Source organism: Marmota marmota, unplaced genomic scaffold (assembly GCF_001458135.2).
Source record: "Marmota marmota marmota unplaced genomic scaffold, marMar, whole genome shotgun sequence".
In the NCBI taxonomy this organism is placed as follows: Eukaryota; Metazoa; Chordata; class Mammalia; order Rodentia; family Sciuridae; genus Marmota; species Marmota marmota.
This window is the reverse complement of record NW_025999968.1, coordinates 17,630,228-17,647,895: the sequence shown is the minus strand read 5'-3', so window position 1 is coordinate 17,647,895 and position 17,668 is coordinate 17,630,228. Positions and strand designations below refer to the sequence as shown.

General features: G+C 34.5%; 1 protein-coding gene across 1 annotated transcript in view; it reads right to left on the bottom strand.

Moving 5' to 3' along the window:
* Positions 1–7,964: 7,964 nt before the first annotated feature.
* Zbtb11 (zinc finger and BTB domain containing 11) overlaps positions 7,965–17,668 on the bottom strand; it is a 28,234-nt gene continuing 18,530 nt past the window's right edge. Inside the window, exons 6-11 of the mRNA XM_015478566.2 lie at positions 14,931–15,176; positions 12,651–12,795; positions 11,993–12,110; positions 10,247–10,405; positions 9,961–10,136; positions 7,965–9,263 (exon numbers count right to left, since the gene is read on the bottom strand). Coding sequence (XP_015334052.1) covers positions 8,746–9,263; positions 9,961–10,136; positions 10,247–10,405; positions 11,993–12,110; positions 12,651–12,795; positions 14,931–15,176 — 1,362 coding nt within the window. The 3' untranslated portion in view covers positions 7,965–8,745. The remainder of the gene's footprint in view (positions 9,264–9,960; positions 10,137–10,246; positions 10,406–11,992; positions 12,111–12,650; positions 12,796–14,930; positions 15,177–17,668) is intronic.

The following is a 17,668-nucleotide window of genomic DNA, read 5'->3' as shown; positions in this document are numbered from 1 at the left end:
CATCTGCTTTGAAAATACATTAAAAAAAAAAAAAAAAAAAGTGGCACTGTGTGTACTCATTGATACAAGGTTGTTGGTTTTAACCTGTTTTACAGAGCTAGGAAATATACATCTATATCTATTTCTATGTATATTTTTTAATACCAGTTCACACCACAGAGTTCACTTTAGTCCTCCTTATTTGTACTTCTTTTGTTCAAAACTAGGGAGACATCTGGCTTTACACATAATATGTTTGCTTATTTGCCTAATTCTAGAACATACATAAAGTAGTTTCAGAATTGCCATTTTTTTTTTTTCCTTAAGAGAAACAAACTACTAACTAGTGTGTGGTATTTATAATTTATTTTGGTCTTACAGCACATAACCAAAATACTGTTTTACAAAGTTACATAGTTCTTTTCTCTGCTTCCCGTTTCAGCATAGTTATATTACTTGTTTGTAATCAGTTAATTTGGTTTTGATAAGTCTACAGTTGAGAGTGTAGCTCAATGGTAGAGGGTAAGCCTACATGCACAAGGTCCTGGGTTCAATCCCCAGCACCAGAAAAAAAAAAAAAAGAAAACACACACATAAGGGGTACCTGCCCAACCTTGTTAACTTTTTACATATGTGAAACATTAGCATAGGTAAAGAATTACAGAAAAAGCTTCAGTTGTCCATATACTTTCTGTTCTACTTCTCCTGTTCTTTCCTGTTTGCACCTACCCCCAGAGGTAACCTATGTCCAGTTTCTGATTTATCCTTCCTTTGTTTCTTTTTCCATGCATTTATTGAGGCCAGTCTGGGCAATTTAGCAGACAAGGCCCTGTCTCAAAAAATAAAAAGGAACTGATTAGAACTAATACATAATTTTTTTTAAAAAAATCCTACATAAATCCTTGTATGTGAATATGTTAAACTTGTCTTCAAAAAAGAAAAGAAAAAAAAAAAAAAGGACTGAAGGTGTAGTGGTAGGTGGTACTCCTGAGTTAATCCCCAGTACAAAAAAAACTATCCTTCCCAGCCCCACCCCCCAAACAGCTACATACCACTAAATTCTGTGAATATTCCATATTTTTTTATTTTTTCCTGTCTACCAATTGAGCTATGGAATTCCCAGCCTCCATAGTTTCTTTTTTCTGCTATTCTATATGTGAACATTTAGGTCATTTCCAATATTTTCCCATTACAATGCTGTAATTGAATTGCCATGTGTATATGAATTTTCATTAAACTGGTATGTATATACAGGTAAATTTTTAGAATTAGTATTGCTGGGTCAAGATATAAGTACTTTTGGTAGATATTGCCAAAACAAATAAATGCAGTTTGTTTTCCCATCAGGAATATGTAAATGCCTGTTTTTCCATAGTCTTACCAGTAGAATGTGTTTGCCATGTTTTATGTTTGTCAACCTGATAGGTGAAAAAAGGCACTTCATTGTAGTTTTAATTTGTATCTCTCTACCTATGAAGGAGATTGAATATCTTCATCTGATTAAGGGCTACTTTAATCTCATTTCCTATTGTTTATGGTCCTTTCTTAATGTTAAGAATTCTTTACATATTATCTATCTGTGAATATATTTTCTCCAAATTATTTATCTTTGGCTCTGATTATGGTGTGTTTTGCAATAGAAAAGTCATTTTTCCTGTGGTTAACTGTGTTAATCTTTTATTGTCTTTTGATTTTAATAATTAGAATTTACATATGCTGAGTTTAAAGATGAACTCACCCATGTTTTCCTAGTGCTTATATTGTTTCATATCCAAAATTTACAGGGAATCCCTGATCCATTTTGAGATAGTGAATAGATTCACTATCTCAAAACACTATCTCAAAATTAGAACACTACCTCAAACTATATAAATATATATATCCATATATTTATATAGTTTGAGGTAGTGTTCTAATTTTAGTTAACTGATATCTTTATATTAATTCTTAGTAATGAAGAACAGTCTGCCTTTTTGTCTTTGGGGAGCATTTTAAAATTTTTATTACATACAAATTTTACACATTTCTTGTTGAGTTTATCCCAAAGTATTTAGTCTTTGTTGCTACTAAAATGGGGTTTTATTCACCATTATGTGCTGGTTATTGTTTCTAGATCTAAAGACCATTAATTTCTATATTTTGTGTATCTTGCTATCAATTATTTTTGCTCTTTGTTATCATTTATAAATACTTACTTTGTTTTATGTGCTTTAGACTTACAAACCTATAAGGTAGATACTGTTATCATTATCACCATATTAAAGATGAGGAAATTATTAGAGAAGTAACTTTCCCTGTGGCATATAGCTATGATTAAGTGAGGAAATCAGAATTTGAATCCAGGTGTTATAGTTTGTTTTAGAGTGGTGCTGTCCAAAAAAAAGTCATCTGCAATTTTACCTTTCAATACCCACATAAAGAAGAAAAAGTAACACAATATATCTAAACACTCAACTGAATTTTTTTTTTTTAGTATTTTGTTTTAGTTGTTGTTGGGCACAATATTTTATTTTTATGTGGTGCTAAGGATCGAACCCAGCGCCCCACACGTGCTAGATGAGCATTCTACCATTGAGCCACAACCCCAGCCCCCTGAATTTTTTTTAATCACTGATTCTGTAGGATTTCAGATGCGCCCTCAAACCTACAAACCAAGACGGTTTAATTTCTTACCAATTGTGCCTCTAATTCATTTTTATCTAGTACAGTACTAAATAATAGTAGACAGAGTTTCATTGCCTTAGTCTTGCTCTGAATTGAAGCTTCCCTTGTGTTTTACTGCTAAATAAAAGGACCAAAATAAACATTGTATAAAATGTTTCAATTACCAATTCCTGTTAAGGGCTTTTGTCAGAAACTGGATGTTGAATTTTGTCAAAGGCTTCCTCAACACTGTTTTAGCAAGGGCAAATGTGAGGTATTAACTTTAGGGAGAGGCTGGTATACTTTTATACCTAAGAGTACTAAGTACTCTTACCTCTTAGGTGTAAGAGTACTAACTGAGGGCTGAAGAAATAAGTGAATAAGAGAAATACTTAAAATCTTAGAAAAGAGGGCTGGGGTTGTTGTTCAGTGGTAGAGAGCTCATCTAGCATGTGTGGGGCCCTGGGTTAGATCCTCAGCACCATGTAAAGATAAATAAAGGTATTATTAAGTCCATCTACAACTAAAAATATACACATTAAAAAAAAATCTTAGGAGAGGCCCAGAGGCTGAAATTCAAAAATTTGAGAAGGTGTGGCTGCTGCAGGAAATAACAGCACACCAAGCTGTCCACCACCACAATGAAGACATATTTTGGAAAACCCAATTCAATCAATGTATGAAAAATCCTTGGTGCTATGTAGCCCTCCACTTGCTTGGGAGTCCACCGTTGATAATTATTGTTCTTATATTTTACTTCTTTGCATTTTCCTATATATCACAGTTTTTCTACATAGATCCCACATTTCAGAAATGAGTGGAAAGTAGAGGCATCTCTCAACAAGGCAAATTAAGCTGGCAATCATGTTAGGGTTTAACATGTATGAAACTTTCTCTTACCAAAGACCTCAAGGCACTATAGATATCCACCTAATTATTGCTCATGGACACAGAACATTTATTCATATTTGTGCACTTTTCTTATGTAATGTAATACAAATGAACTGTTATCCTAAATCTTCCCCCCCCCCCCCAAGAGGACTCTTTGGGAGCATCTTATTTGGAATATCCACTAAACTCCCATTATTCCGAATTTAGAAAAAAAATACAAGTTTGCAAGTTCAAGGTCAGTGTCAGCAACATAGAGAGACCTTGTCTCAAAATAAAATAAAAAGTGTTGCGACCCCTCGCCAGCAAGGGAAAACACGACACAGGATTCTTCTTTCAGCAGTTTATTCAGGCCTTGATTCATGTATCATCTTCTAGTGACCCCCCGCCGAGCGCCCAAGCACAGCCTAATAAAGCCTCCCGCATACCAATCTTAAGCTGCCACGTGGACCTTTCTCATAGGATGGGAAGGGATTGCGTGCCAATTCTCCATATTAGGAGTTGTTTGTCACAGGCCACAGTGGAAGCCGGCGCCATCTTCTAATGGCGGCCACGGTCTAAATAGAACAGCTCACCACAAAAAAGAATTGAGGTGTGACTCAGTGATAGAAGTTCTCTGGGTTCAATCCCTGTACCACCAACAAAACAAAACAAAAATGTGCAAAAAATGTAAAACTTGAGTATGTTTTTCTTTTTTTTAATATTTATTTTTTAGTTGTAGTTGGACACAATATCTTTATTTTATTTATTTATATGTGGTGCTGAGGATTGAACCCAGGGCCTCCCATGTGCTAGGCGAGCACTTTACCACTGAGCTACAACCCTAACCTGGAGTATGTTTTTCTATTTATATATATACCAAAACAAACTGAAAAGTAAAAAAGGCAGTACCATTCACAGTTGCACAAAAATATGAAGTAACAAAAATCTGACAAAATATTTACAGACTGAGATATTAAGAGAGGAACTGACGGTGACCTAAATAAGTGGAGAAATATGCCATGCACAATGTTATAGATAAATATGCTCCTCAAATTTATTTATAGAGCCCATGGAATTCCAATCAAAATCCAAGCCTATTTTTATTATGAAAATTGACAGACTAATTCTAAAATTTACATGGAAAGAATAGCCAAGACAAATAAAGTGGGAGGACTCTTACCAGTTATCAAAATTATAAAACTTAACCTTGAGTGTTATTGGTGCAAGGACACAGAAAAAACAAAGAGGCAGAATAAGAAGTCCAAAATCAAGCCCACAGATGTATGTACCCATGATTTATGACAAAGATGGCAGCCTGAACTTCTTTGGAAAAGTCAGCATATTTAGAAGAATATTAGAGAGACTCTGACTCAATAAAAAGGGCTGGAGATATATATAGCTCAGTGGTGGAGTGTGTGCCTAGCATGTTTAATCCTCAGTACTAGGTGTTACAAAAAAAGAAAAAAGAAAAGAAATATAATTTTGGAAAAGTCAAAAGACAAGTGAGAACAGTTTAAAAAAATTAAAAAATTCTCTCAAGTTGGGATGGTGGCACACACTTATAAATCCCAGTAAATTGGGAGGCTGAGGCAGGAGGATCACAAGTTTAAGGTCAGCCTATGCAACTTAGCAAGACCCTGTCTCAAAAGAAAAAATAGAAAAGAGCTAGAGAGATGGGGTAGGGGGATTCTCCCAGGTTAGCAAGAAGGGAGAAAAAGGGAATGAAAAAGCTATCAAAAGTAAAACTATCAAAATATATAATCAGTGAGAGCAGACTGACGAAATATAATTCTTAAAATGAAGACATTAACCATCTTTCATTAAATAATAATAATAATAATAATAATAAACACTACTACTTGACAGTTTCCATCCAGCATTTAGCAGACTAAAATACTCAAAAATCTGTTTGGCAATAACAACATCCTTTGAAAGTCATGCTATTATGTTTGTTAAAGAAGGTTGTAGAGGCCTCTAACAGAGGAAACCCAGTTAAAATTGTGGTAGATGAGACTTACTAATCTTAAAGGGAATGGCATTTGACACTCAAACTGGTGACAAGAAGATTTAGGTCCACAAAAACTGGAACTGAGAACTCCACACAATGCTGACACCAGTGAAGGGTTAGATCTTCAGTGAAAGCACAAACCAGAAAAACTCCATTCACCAGCCAAGATAAGCATATTTAACTCTCAGGCTGAGATCCAGGTAGACCAAAAGCCTCCACTGAAGATTTAGAACAAAGGATTTGTCCTCACTTGGGTCTAGAGTTCAAATTACATTTCCTTACCTTGGAAGACACAGGCTGTTAATACCACTCTATAATTTATAAGTCACAAACATTTATTTTCTCAATTTTGGAGGCAGGAATTCCAAGATCAAAGCACCTTCAGACTTGGTGTTTGGTGAACACTGTCCTTCTTCAGCCGAGATGACACCTGTCGTTGCATCCTTGCATGGCAGAAAGCAGAAGAGCAAAAGAGGCAAAAAGAACCTAGCTGGTTCTCGCCAGTGCTTTAAAAAAGCACCAATATATTAGTGAGGGTAGGGTGGAGCCCTTATGACCTAATGACTGTCCAAAACCTACACCTCTTAATTTTCAATGGGGACAAAGTTTCAACATAAATTCTGGAGGGAACAAAAACTTTTCAATATAGCAAAGCCCTTTTGGAGATACACTCTAAAATTCGTAAAACTCCCTGAGGAAAATTCTTGACAGTAGTATTAAACATCAAAACTTCAAATAATAGATTATAAAGTAAGCATGGTATATTCAAAAGGGTTAAAGAAATGAATTATGTATCTTGTTTTACACACACACAAAAAAAAAACTGATGAATTTGTAGCATCAACAGAGGGAAAAGTTTTGACTTTTCCTGTATATGTGCAAATCATTAGATTTAAAATCCATTAGAAAGCTCCAAGAAGATTACGGGTTTGAAAGAATCATAAGTACAATGCATTATGCACAGGGTTTATACCAATGCTATAAAAACAGTACAGAAACAGAAACAAAAACAAACCAACCCTAAAAGTTTGAATTAGCTCCAAATCCGGTACTTTAAGTAACATTTTGAAATTTTCTAGCCATTGGTTTTTAATAAAAATGAACAGAAAAAAACTCAGGTTAAAGGATTACTTAATTTCTGATAATAAATGCAATGTAGTGATTAAAACAGTAGTGATTCAAATTGTTTAGCAGCAATAGCTGTAACAAGTAGATAAAAAAGAGTTTCTTAAAACACTAATCTGATCAGGAGCCATCCAGTTTCTTTTAAGTCATCTGATCACAACAAAGCAGTATGAGTTTCTACGGAGAAGGAATTTCCTGCATGGTGACATTAAAACTGCTGAATTTTTGGAAACTTCATATATTTTTTCACTTGAACTAATTCTACAAAATTAAATTATCCAAAGTTGACAGTTACTTGCCTTACATTTAATTTTCTGGTAAGATTATATTTAAGAATAACAAGTATTAGATGTTCCTAGTTATTTTTTAATGTATTCGATTCTCTTACTCTTTAACTTATTAAATGACCCTGATTTATAGATTAGAAATAGTGACAAGCTCAACTTCAAACCTTATGCTGTTAAGCAAGAGTCAACATCTTTTATTTACATATTTATGACATACATTAATTATCTTATACAATTAACTAAATCTAATTAACAATAGTGAAAATGGAACATAAAAGACACAATTCCAAATTTTAATCGATTGAAACACTTTTTCACCAACTGAAAGATACGATAAACAAGCAGCCATTGTAACATATGGACTGTATGTTGATTCACTTCTTAAAACTCAGCCACACAGCTATCAAAACAATGAAAAATTTGCAAATGCAAATATTACATATCTAAGTATAATGCATGCACAGCTGTCACAGTTATTCTTTATCCTTAAAGCCATTTTAAAAGTAAACTGAAATAAGCATCTTAATAATATATGTACATCAAGGCACATTCTTTTCTTGTGCTTTAGGAATGATTTACATATAATTTGCTTATATCTTAATTTTATACCTTATAACAGCTTCTAATACCTAAAAGCTTAATTTTAACAATTATAGCTTGAATGGTAGTTTCCTAGAGAGAAATGTGGCATTTCCCCTGTGGTCATTTTGAAAATCAGAAAGATGGATAGCTTAGAGAGGTGGGAATTCAAAAATCAAACACATGAATTAATTTAGTGTTGAGGTAACTTTTCAAAATATTTTCAACAATTTGGAAGGACCATAATCCATTAATTTTTTTCAAGTAGTATACTATGAAGAGGGCAACAATGAAGAATTTTCAATATTCAAAAATTATTTGACAATTATGAGATATCCACAGGACCACTGTAGATGTCTATATTGCTGTCTTACTTCTCAACTTCAGTTTTTCAACAAAATGAAACAAACATGATGCAAAAGTTAAAAACATATGAAACGTAACTTGTTCATTCTTCAACAAAAGAATGAGGGTTTTTTTTTTTTTTCTGGTCTTTATTTATGTTCCTACATTATCAAGGAGAAATTGCCCATCAACAATTTTTGAAAGTACTCTTTTCACATTGTCAATTACCTGCCTTGAAGAGATAGTATAGTAGTATAGTAAGGCTTTAAAAGGCATTTCATGCATTTTAATGGCATATTAAAATTAGCTATTCATTTATGGGTTTCCCATATCTTTAAATATATTGTGCAAACTTGATTACAACATGTAACTCATTAAGTGCTTTAAAACAGAATAAAGAACCCCTGACATGGGGTTAAAATAAATAGCAAGAATCACAGATCTTAAAGCATTTTAAAACTGTAATACACCTAAGCATCCTATTGAAATGCTTTATATTAGAATTGGCTTTTTAATTCACAAACAGGGCAACTGAAATCACAGAACCTATATTTTCAGAATAAAACAGAAGAAAAGCCAACTGGTGCAGCCTTTTATAAACTCAAAATATATAATAATGTCAAAATACAAATGATACTGTACAGCTTTAAATTTAGTACAGTTTTTTATAAACATTAATTCATAAAGGGCATACCATGATAAACTACTACCATCATATAGATTTGTTTTCAATTTCTTTACAGTAAATGGACTTCTATGAACTCATTAGCCAGACAAAGAGTTTAGAAATGTCACCAACAGCCCAGAGCCTTGACATATATAAACTCTTAAGTGGATAGTCACATGAAATTGTAAACAAATGTTCTGTGAGTTCAGTATAAATATGCTCTTTTTTTGTCACTACTATATTCATTCTGCTTCTGATATATGTGCCACCTCTACTTCAACAGTTTGAATAGCTTCTGCAACTTCAGATAGCTTCTGTCCTTGCTGTTGTGCTAACACATAATTAACCACTTGCATAATACTTTGGTCAGAAAGCGTAGATACTGATGGACACTCTTCAGTAGCTGCAACAGCTTCAAGAACTTCCATGGTTTCTCCTGTTACCACCACAGTCTCAAGTTCTTGAGGACCACTACTTTCTTGTTCCTGCATGTCTGCAGTTAAAATGCTAACTGCATGTTCCACTTGAGTTCCTTGGTTATGAAACTGAAGGGTGTCTTTTTCCAGCATAATTTTGCAAGGCACATAGTCTCTGTGGAATTTAGTCATATGTTTACGAAGTGTTCTAGCATCTATGTAGGCTTCGCTACACACAGGACAGACATAAGGCCTTTCACCAGTATGTGTTCGGACGTGGCGTTTCAGAGATCGGGCATCGGCCCAAGCTACTCCACATGTTAAGCATTCAAATGGCTTAACTCCTAGTAACAAACAAACAAAAAAGTTTATGCTTGGTGAGGAGCAAGTACCATAAGAAAATTGCCTGGAAAATAATTTTTTTTAAGTCCAGTAGTCAGTAAGCCTTTTGATCTTGAACCACCACTGAGTTACATCCTAAGTATTTTTCCTTCCTTCCTTTTTCTTTTAATTTTGAGATAGGGTCTCCCTAAATTACCGAGGGTGGCCTCAAATTTATAATCCTCCTCCCTCAACATCCCAAGTAGATGGAATTACAGGCATCTATGGCAATCTTTTTTTTTTTACATATATTTTTTGTTATTTTATTTATTTGTATGTGGTGCTGAGAATCAAACCTAGTGCCTCACACATGATAGGCAAGCACTCTTACCACTGAAACATAATCCCAGCCCTCTATGGCAATCTTTTATTTAGCACCTGATGGTTTTCCTTAGAATAAGCAAGATTCTGCACTATAATCTCACTAAAAATGTTTCCATGGATAGAAGTTACTAGAAAAAACCTGAGTTTCTGTGCAAAATCTCATTTTTTCTTTTGCAGCAATCCTATAATCCTACAATAAGGAAGCAGCTTTCAAGTAATTATATTCTCAGGTGCAGGATCACCTCTGTCACTTGAATAAATCTTCAAAGATAGAAAGAATCACTACTGGATTGGCTTTTATTCTATTTAGATGTCTATGGTATCACATATAGTTACCTTCATGGTTGTTCATGTGTCTCCTATATTCTCTCAGCTGAGTGAATTTTCTTCCACATTGTTCACATATTCGTTCCAGGTTTTGCTTTGCTCTCCCTTTTTTCCCATGGGTGGCTTTCTTTACATGTCTTCTGAATAAAGCTTTTTCATAAAATTCTTTGCCACATATATTACATCTAAAATAAGGGAAAAGACCTAAATTGCTTTTTCCAAAGCACCGGAAGCCCTAAGAATCAAAATACATGTATTTCTCGATTAATTTCAGTTCCTTTTCAAATTTACCCACCTGTAAGGCTCAGTGACAGAATGAGACTTCACATGGGAATACCAATCTTTCTTCCAACTATAACACTTATCACAAAATTGGCACTGGAATGGCTTTACACCAAGATGTTTGTTCATATGCTGGCGAAGATCTCTTGCTTCAAAGAAACTTTTCTCACATCTGCAATAAAGTTTAATTACCCAATTGGATCACCTTAATCCTTTAAAAGAAGTTTCTACAAATTTAGTATATTCCTAAGTTTCCAAGAACTCCACAAAATAATTTCAATTTAACGTAAAAGAATTCCCCAATTTCACAATTTTATATCATGAATGCATAAGTTTAAATTCTTTTATTTCTAGAGCACTACATATTTTGAGAAAGAATCACATAGAGTTCCCAAAAGTTATTAAAGAAGGAATTTGTCTGTCTCTCCTCCTCCCACTTCTGTTCCCCGCTTTTACCCCTTTTATTCTCTGTCCATGTGTTGAAGGTAGGTTTCACCCCTAACCCTAGGGATAGAATAATCAGGCCTATGTAAACCAGAGCATAGCATTCCCTTGGCCATAGTGATTGAGAGATTTCTCAGTGACTTAATTTGATCTAATAACAGTGAACTTCAAGAATTTTGTAGAAACTACCAAGAAAAGGACCCTGACAATGTAGAAGTTGAGGATGTGAAGCTCAAACCACTGTCTCTGCTTTATCATTTTGCAGCCTGAGAGACATCAAGTACAAATCAATCTGAAACCAGTTTACATTAAATCTGAGACTTCTAGATTTTACCCTTCACTCAACCAGTTTTGGTTATTTTTTTCCCACTTGTAATGAAAAATGTATTATTTTAAAATAAGACTAATTAAGGTGCAATCAACAATCAGAATCAGCTTTACTGGGATCTTTAGAAACCCATCAAAAGTAGCAGGGCATGATGGTATAAACCTATGATGCCAACTACTTTGGAAGTTTTGGCAGGAGCATTGCTAATTCTGGTAAGAAAGAACATTTTTGTTGAAATAAACAAATTGAAAGCATAGAAATGAGATGTTTTGAGGAATATGAACTCTGAAAATCTCTCATCTCTTCTGGGTATCTAGAAGTCCATATGCTTACTTAGGTTGAGCCCATGCTCAGAAAAGACCTGAAAAGACCTCTGGGTTAAACTTGGGGATCTGTACAATCAGGAAGTGAAAGCTAAGGCAGAGTTGTAAACTATTTGGCTAAATATTGGAGGAATTCTGTAATTTAGTGGTGATATTTGCACAACATTGTAATGTATTAAACTCTCCCTAGTTTAAAGTGGGTAATTTCATATGAATTTAACTTCAATTATTAAAATAGAGAGAGAGAAAGAGAGAGAGACAGAAAGAGAGAGAGAGAGAGAGAGAGAGAGAGAGAGAAATTTCAGCAAGCTTTGGAAAATGAAAAGAAAGGGAGAAGAAAAAAGAATGGGAAGGAAGGAAAAACTAACAGGATGCTCAGCATTTCAGAGGAACTGCCTAGAAAGTAACTCTGGTTGGCTATGAACTTTTGTTTCCTATGTCTCACCCCCAGGTAGTTCATATAAAAAAAAATCTCTAAAATAAGTGGTCTGTATGATATATGATTCATACATCAGTGAAACATTTAGACTGATTAAAATCAAGAGTAAACCAAAATTATAGTTTAATATTATCTTTGAATATTTTCTTTTGAAAACAACTTTCAAACAAACCAAATAACAAAGAAAATAAAATTAATTGAATGCTTCATATATTAAATACTTACTGAGTACAATGATAGCCTCGAACCTCAGGCTTTGGTTGGTGTTTCTTTAGGTGCTTGCTGAGTCCAGAGCCCCTGTGAAAAGACTTTCCACAAACTGAGCAAAAGTACTTGGACTCTCCTGTTAAAAAAAAAAAAAAAAAAAATCATGCCACATATACAACAATCAGGTCTTCCTTCAACACAAGTCTATATATGTCATATTTCAGAAGTTGTTTTATTAAGGGGGGCATGAAACCATTAACATTTGGTAAGGATTTTATAAAAAGTTTGTCAAAACCTCTACTACCTCTCAAATTTACAGAACCGTCATGCGGTTCTATAGTACATGTAGACTAAGAATTCTAATAAAATTATAAGCCATCTACCATATTGACATTTACATCTGTCTATCACTTAGGTTTTTAAAAGCATGACCATTTCATTGACACTAAATACACATTTTTCTACACCAAAACAATGATCATTTTTACACACATAAGATAGCTTTGTAACTAGATTGAAGAAAATATTTTTAACTTTTTTTTCCAAATTTTAAAAAACTGCACACATACAACCATCAGTATCTCAATCTAATTCCTGGTACAATTAAGGCATAATCAATATAATAGCAAATTAAAGCATATATAATGTAACAATGTTAATATAAATTTCTCATTACCTGTGTGAATACTCATATGTTCTTGAAGACTCCGTTTGGTAACAAATGACTTAACACATAGTTCACACTGGAATTGCTTTTGTGATTGATGGAGACTCTGATGTAATTTCAGACCATGTTTATAGATAAAAGTCTTTCCACAGACCTAATATAGGAGTGTTTATGTCAGTAAAACAAAAAAAGAGATAGGTGCTGTTTCTAAAGAATAACAGAGAAACTAATACAATGTGTCAAATCTTAATTTAATTAAAAATATAAGCAAAATAACAAAGTGAAAGTTGAAATCTCAAATGCCAAAGACATTAGCTCATACAGCCCTTTTCTGATTCAGTATTTAATAAATATTGATGTTATCTTTCTTAAATCTCCAGTGTGACCACTAGAGAGCTTAAAAAAGTACAAAAAAACTTTGTGCTATCCTTGTGAGATTGGTAAACAGTATACATTAAATTTAAGAAACATGGAAGTCTAATTAAGAACAATACATTCGGGGCTGGAGTTTGTAGCTTAGTGGTGGAGCACTTTGCCTAGCATATGTGAGGCTCTGGATTCAATCCTCAGCACTACATTAAATAAATAAATAAATAAATAAAGGTGTTGTGTCCATTTCTATCTAAAAAAAAAAAAGAAAAAAAAAAAGAACAATACATTCACTGGGGGCATAGTGGCATACACCTGTAACCCCAGCAACTCGGGAGGCTGAGGCAGGAGGATCTCGAGTTCGAAGCTATTCTCAGCAACTTAGCAGGGCTCTAAAGCAATTTAGTGAGATCCAGTCTCTAAATGAAAAAAAAAAATAAAAAGGACTGGGAATGTGGTTCAGTGGTTAAGTGCTGCTGGCTTCAATTCCCAGTACAAAAAAAATTAAACAAATAATAATAACAACAAAAACATAATACTTTCATTTCCTCCTATACCAAACAAAATAATGCTTTTTTTTTTTTTTTTTTGTGATGAAGAACCAATATTTTTTCTTTCCCCAATCCACTTGGGAGGCATTTTTGTTAAAATATTACAGAAATGTCAAAACAATGTCAAATATCTATACATTTCTATACTCTTTACTCTCTAATTCTGTACCTTTCTTCCGTGGTCACACATTTTGAGTAGTGTTACAATGGAAGACAAGAGGCCCAACTAATACTTGATATTTAAATTTGTAAATGATTCTTAGCACTTGGATTCAAAGTAACTGGGGTAGCAGGGAAAAGAACAGTGAGTGACAGTATGAATAAAACAGACTTGACCATGAGCTGATAATAAAGTATGATGATGGGTACATGAGGATTCACCTCATTTTCTTTTTATTTTATTTTACTGGTACCAGGCATATCGATGCTGGGTGCTTTACACTGAGCTACACCCATCCCAAGTCCTTTTTTCTTTTAATTTTTATTTTGAGACAGGGTCTCGCCAAATTTCTCAGGCTGGTTTGAACTTTTGATCCTACTGACTCAGCCTCAAGAGTTGCTGGGATTACAGGAATGTACTACCATCCCTAGCTGTTCATTTCATTTTCTTGTACTCTGCTTTCATATAATAAAAAGCTTAAGAAAAAAGAAATAATGAAAATTTTAATGGTTCAAAAATCATTCAATAATAAAAAATAATGGGTCATGCTTACATGCAAAACAGCAAATGTTACTAGAAACTTTTCACTGTTCCAAATGGCACAAAGCTGACTAACCATGGGATTCTTCTATCTAGGAGTCATATTTTGGTATTTAGATACCCTCAATCCTCAGCAACAGGGAAGAATTAATATCTTGGGCAGAACTTTTTCTAACCAAGGAGATTTGCTTAAGCCATCATTTTTTTGATTGATTGATTGTAGGTGAACAGCATGCCTTTATTGTATTGTTTTTATTTCTTTATGTGGTGCTAAGGATAGAATCCAGTGCCTCACATGTGCTAGGCTAGCACTTTGCCACTTAGCTACAGCCCCAGCCCCATGTCATCAGCTCCTTTTTAGTCCAGGTTGGTCCTATAGGGCTAAGGGATGATTAGGGTGATGAATCGGCTAATCTCACCCAGCAGATCCTCCAGATCCTAAAAAATTTGATAAACATCTTAAATGAATTTCTTTCAAATGATAACTTTAAAGAATAAATTACAGAATACAATATGGAATCACCCTTAATCTTGGCAACTTAGGAAAATATACATCTTTCCTGACATTTTACAAGAGTAAAATGACTCTAGAATACACATTGACCAGACTCATCACCATAGTTCATTTTCAGCATTCTTTAAATAACAAAATAAATGTCATGGCTTTACCTGACATGCATGTGGCTTTACACCCGTGTGCTTTAACATATGTATTCGGAGAGAATATAATTTAGGTAATGTCCTTCCACATATGGAACAAATAAATTCTCGTTTGGTTCTGCCCTTCTCAGATGATGTTCCTGAAGCTTCATTAGATGTGGAATTGGATGATGACGATGCTGGTGCATCTTTTCTAGTATGTCGAATAAGGTGTGCTCGCAATGAGGCACTGTACTGGAACTGTTTTTTACATAACTAAAAGAAAAAGTAAAAAAAATTCTGTCTAAATATATTTCCATTAAAAAAAATCAAACAAAACAACTTATTTCAACCTTCTATTTCTGATTACAATCATTCAATTATAAACAAATATTGGGCAAAAGACAATATGCTAGGTACCAGATTATAATGATGAAAGATCCACATATAACTAAGGACCTACTTTGGGGAAGTTTAAAATCTAACTATAGCACAAAATATGTATCTTTAAAAATTCAGAATTTAAGATAAAGGAATTATCAGAGCAAATGAGGAAAGACTGGGCTTAAGTTAGGTCTTAAAGAAATAGCAGAATACAGACAGATGGAATATCATCACTATATGAATGAACAGTACTAGAGCAGAAATAGAGGCTGAAAAAAGTAGAAAGATTAAGACAGTGATGGTCCTTGAATTCTATCTTGCAGTTGATGGGGAGTCATGAAAATTTTTGTTTTTGTAAAAATCAAAGTTATATAGCCTTATCACCTATGAAACTTTTTCTTTTATTGGAAGCATGGGGGATTAAATCCAGGGGCACTTTATTACAAAGTTATATCCCCAGGCCTTTTTATTTTGAGATAGGGTCTCATCAAGTTGCTGAGCCTAGCCTCAAACTTGCAATCCAACTGCTTCAGCCTCTTAAGTATCTGGGATCATAAAATTGTTTTAGTGAGGGTGGGAATGGAAACAGAACCCAGGTCTTGCACAGCCTAGGCAAGCACTCTACCACTGAAAAACACACCCAGTCCAAAACTTTTTTTTTTTTTTTTTTTTATTACTAGGGATGGAATCCAGAGGTACTTTACCATTGAGCTACATCACCAGCCCTTTTTATGTTTTGACACAAGGTCTTCTTGCCAAGTTGCTGAGGTTGGTCTGGAACTTGCAAGCCTACTGCCTCAACTTCCTAAATTGCTGGGATTACAGGCATGCACCACCATGCCCGGCTCAAAACTTATCTATCTATCTATCATCTATTTATTTATGTATGTATTTTGGTGCTGGGGATTGACCCTAGGGGCGCTAAACCACTGACAGCAAACCCAGCCTTCTTTATTTAGAAACAGGGTCTCTGATTTGCTTAGTGCCTCACTTCTGCTGAGGCTGTCTTTGAACTCGCAATCCACCGGCCTCAGACTCCCGAACAGCTAGGATTACAGGCTTGCGCCACCATGCCCCGCTAAAACTTTTCTTTCTTAAAAAAATAAATAAGGGGGCTTAGGTTGTGGCTCAGTGGTAGACTGCCTGCCTAGCATGTGCAAGGCACTGAGTTCTATCCTTAGCACCACATAAAAATAAGTAAATAAAAATAAAGGTGTCCAACTACAACTTAAAAAAAATATATAAAAAATAAATAAATAAATAAGGGCTGTGGCTACAGTTCAGTTGGTAGAGTGCTTGCTTTGAATGAATAAGGCCCTGGGTTCAATTCCCAGCACCACAAAAACAAAGAGATAAATAAATAAATATAAAAAACAGGTCTCCTGGGCCATGATCTCCATCACATTTTACTTCTAGAGTTAACTTTTCCCCTCATTTTCTCTTTTTTTTTTTTTTTTTAAATATTTATTTATTTATTTTTAGTACTCGGCAGACACAACATCTTTGTTGGTATGTGGTGCTGAGGATCGAACCCGGGCCGCACGCGTGCCAGGCGAGTGCGCTACCGCTTGAGCCACATCCCCAGCCCCCCTCATTTTCTCTTAATGCTTATTTTGCAGCTTAAGTAACACACATAATTAAAACTGATTTTTCTCCTTCATTTCTCTATGTATGTGCATTATATCCATTTCCCTACATTCAACAATATAGTCATATCACATTAAATCTATTATATCTAATGAGTTTATAATTATATCTAATGAGTTTGTTTTATTAGGATGCAAATGTTATTAAAGTTGGGCTACCTGATATTCTATGATCCTTTCTTCCTTTTTTTTTTTCTTACCCCTGTACTGGAGATTGAACCAAGGGCCTCCTACAGGCTAGGCAAGCACTCCAACACAAAATTACAACCCCAGCCCTTATCATCACCAAACTCTTCTTCCAATTATCTACTGGCAGGAAATTTAAAACACATCACCAGCCAGGGATGGTGGCGCACACTTGCAATCTCAGGAGCTTGGGAGACTAAGGCAAGAGGATTGAAGTTCAGCCAACCTCAGCAACCAAGCAAGGCCCCAAGCAACTTAGTGAGACTCATTCTCAAAAATAAAAAATAAAAAGGGCTGGGGATGTGGCTCAGTGGTAAAGTGCCTGTGGGTTTAATTCCCAGTACCAGTACCAAAAAAAAAAAAAAAAAAATTTCACCATAGAACACATCATCACTTACTAGAAATCTGTCAAAGCATTATGTTCTATTTCAACCTGCTCTGGCTGTTCCCTATTGCTTGGTACATAGCTCCATCTGGGATTTTCTTTCACTATTGTCTTGATGAATCCCTTATATTGTGGAATCAAAGGTGAATCACTGAATTTTTTTTTTT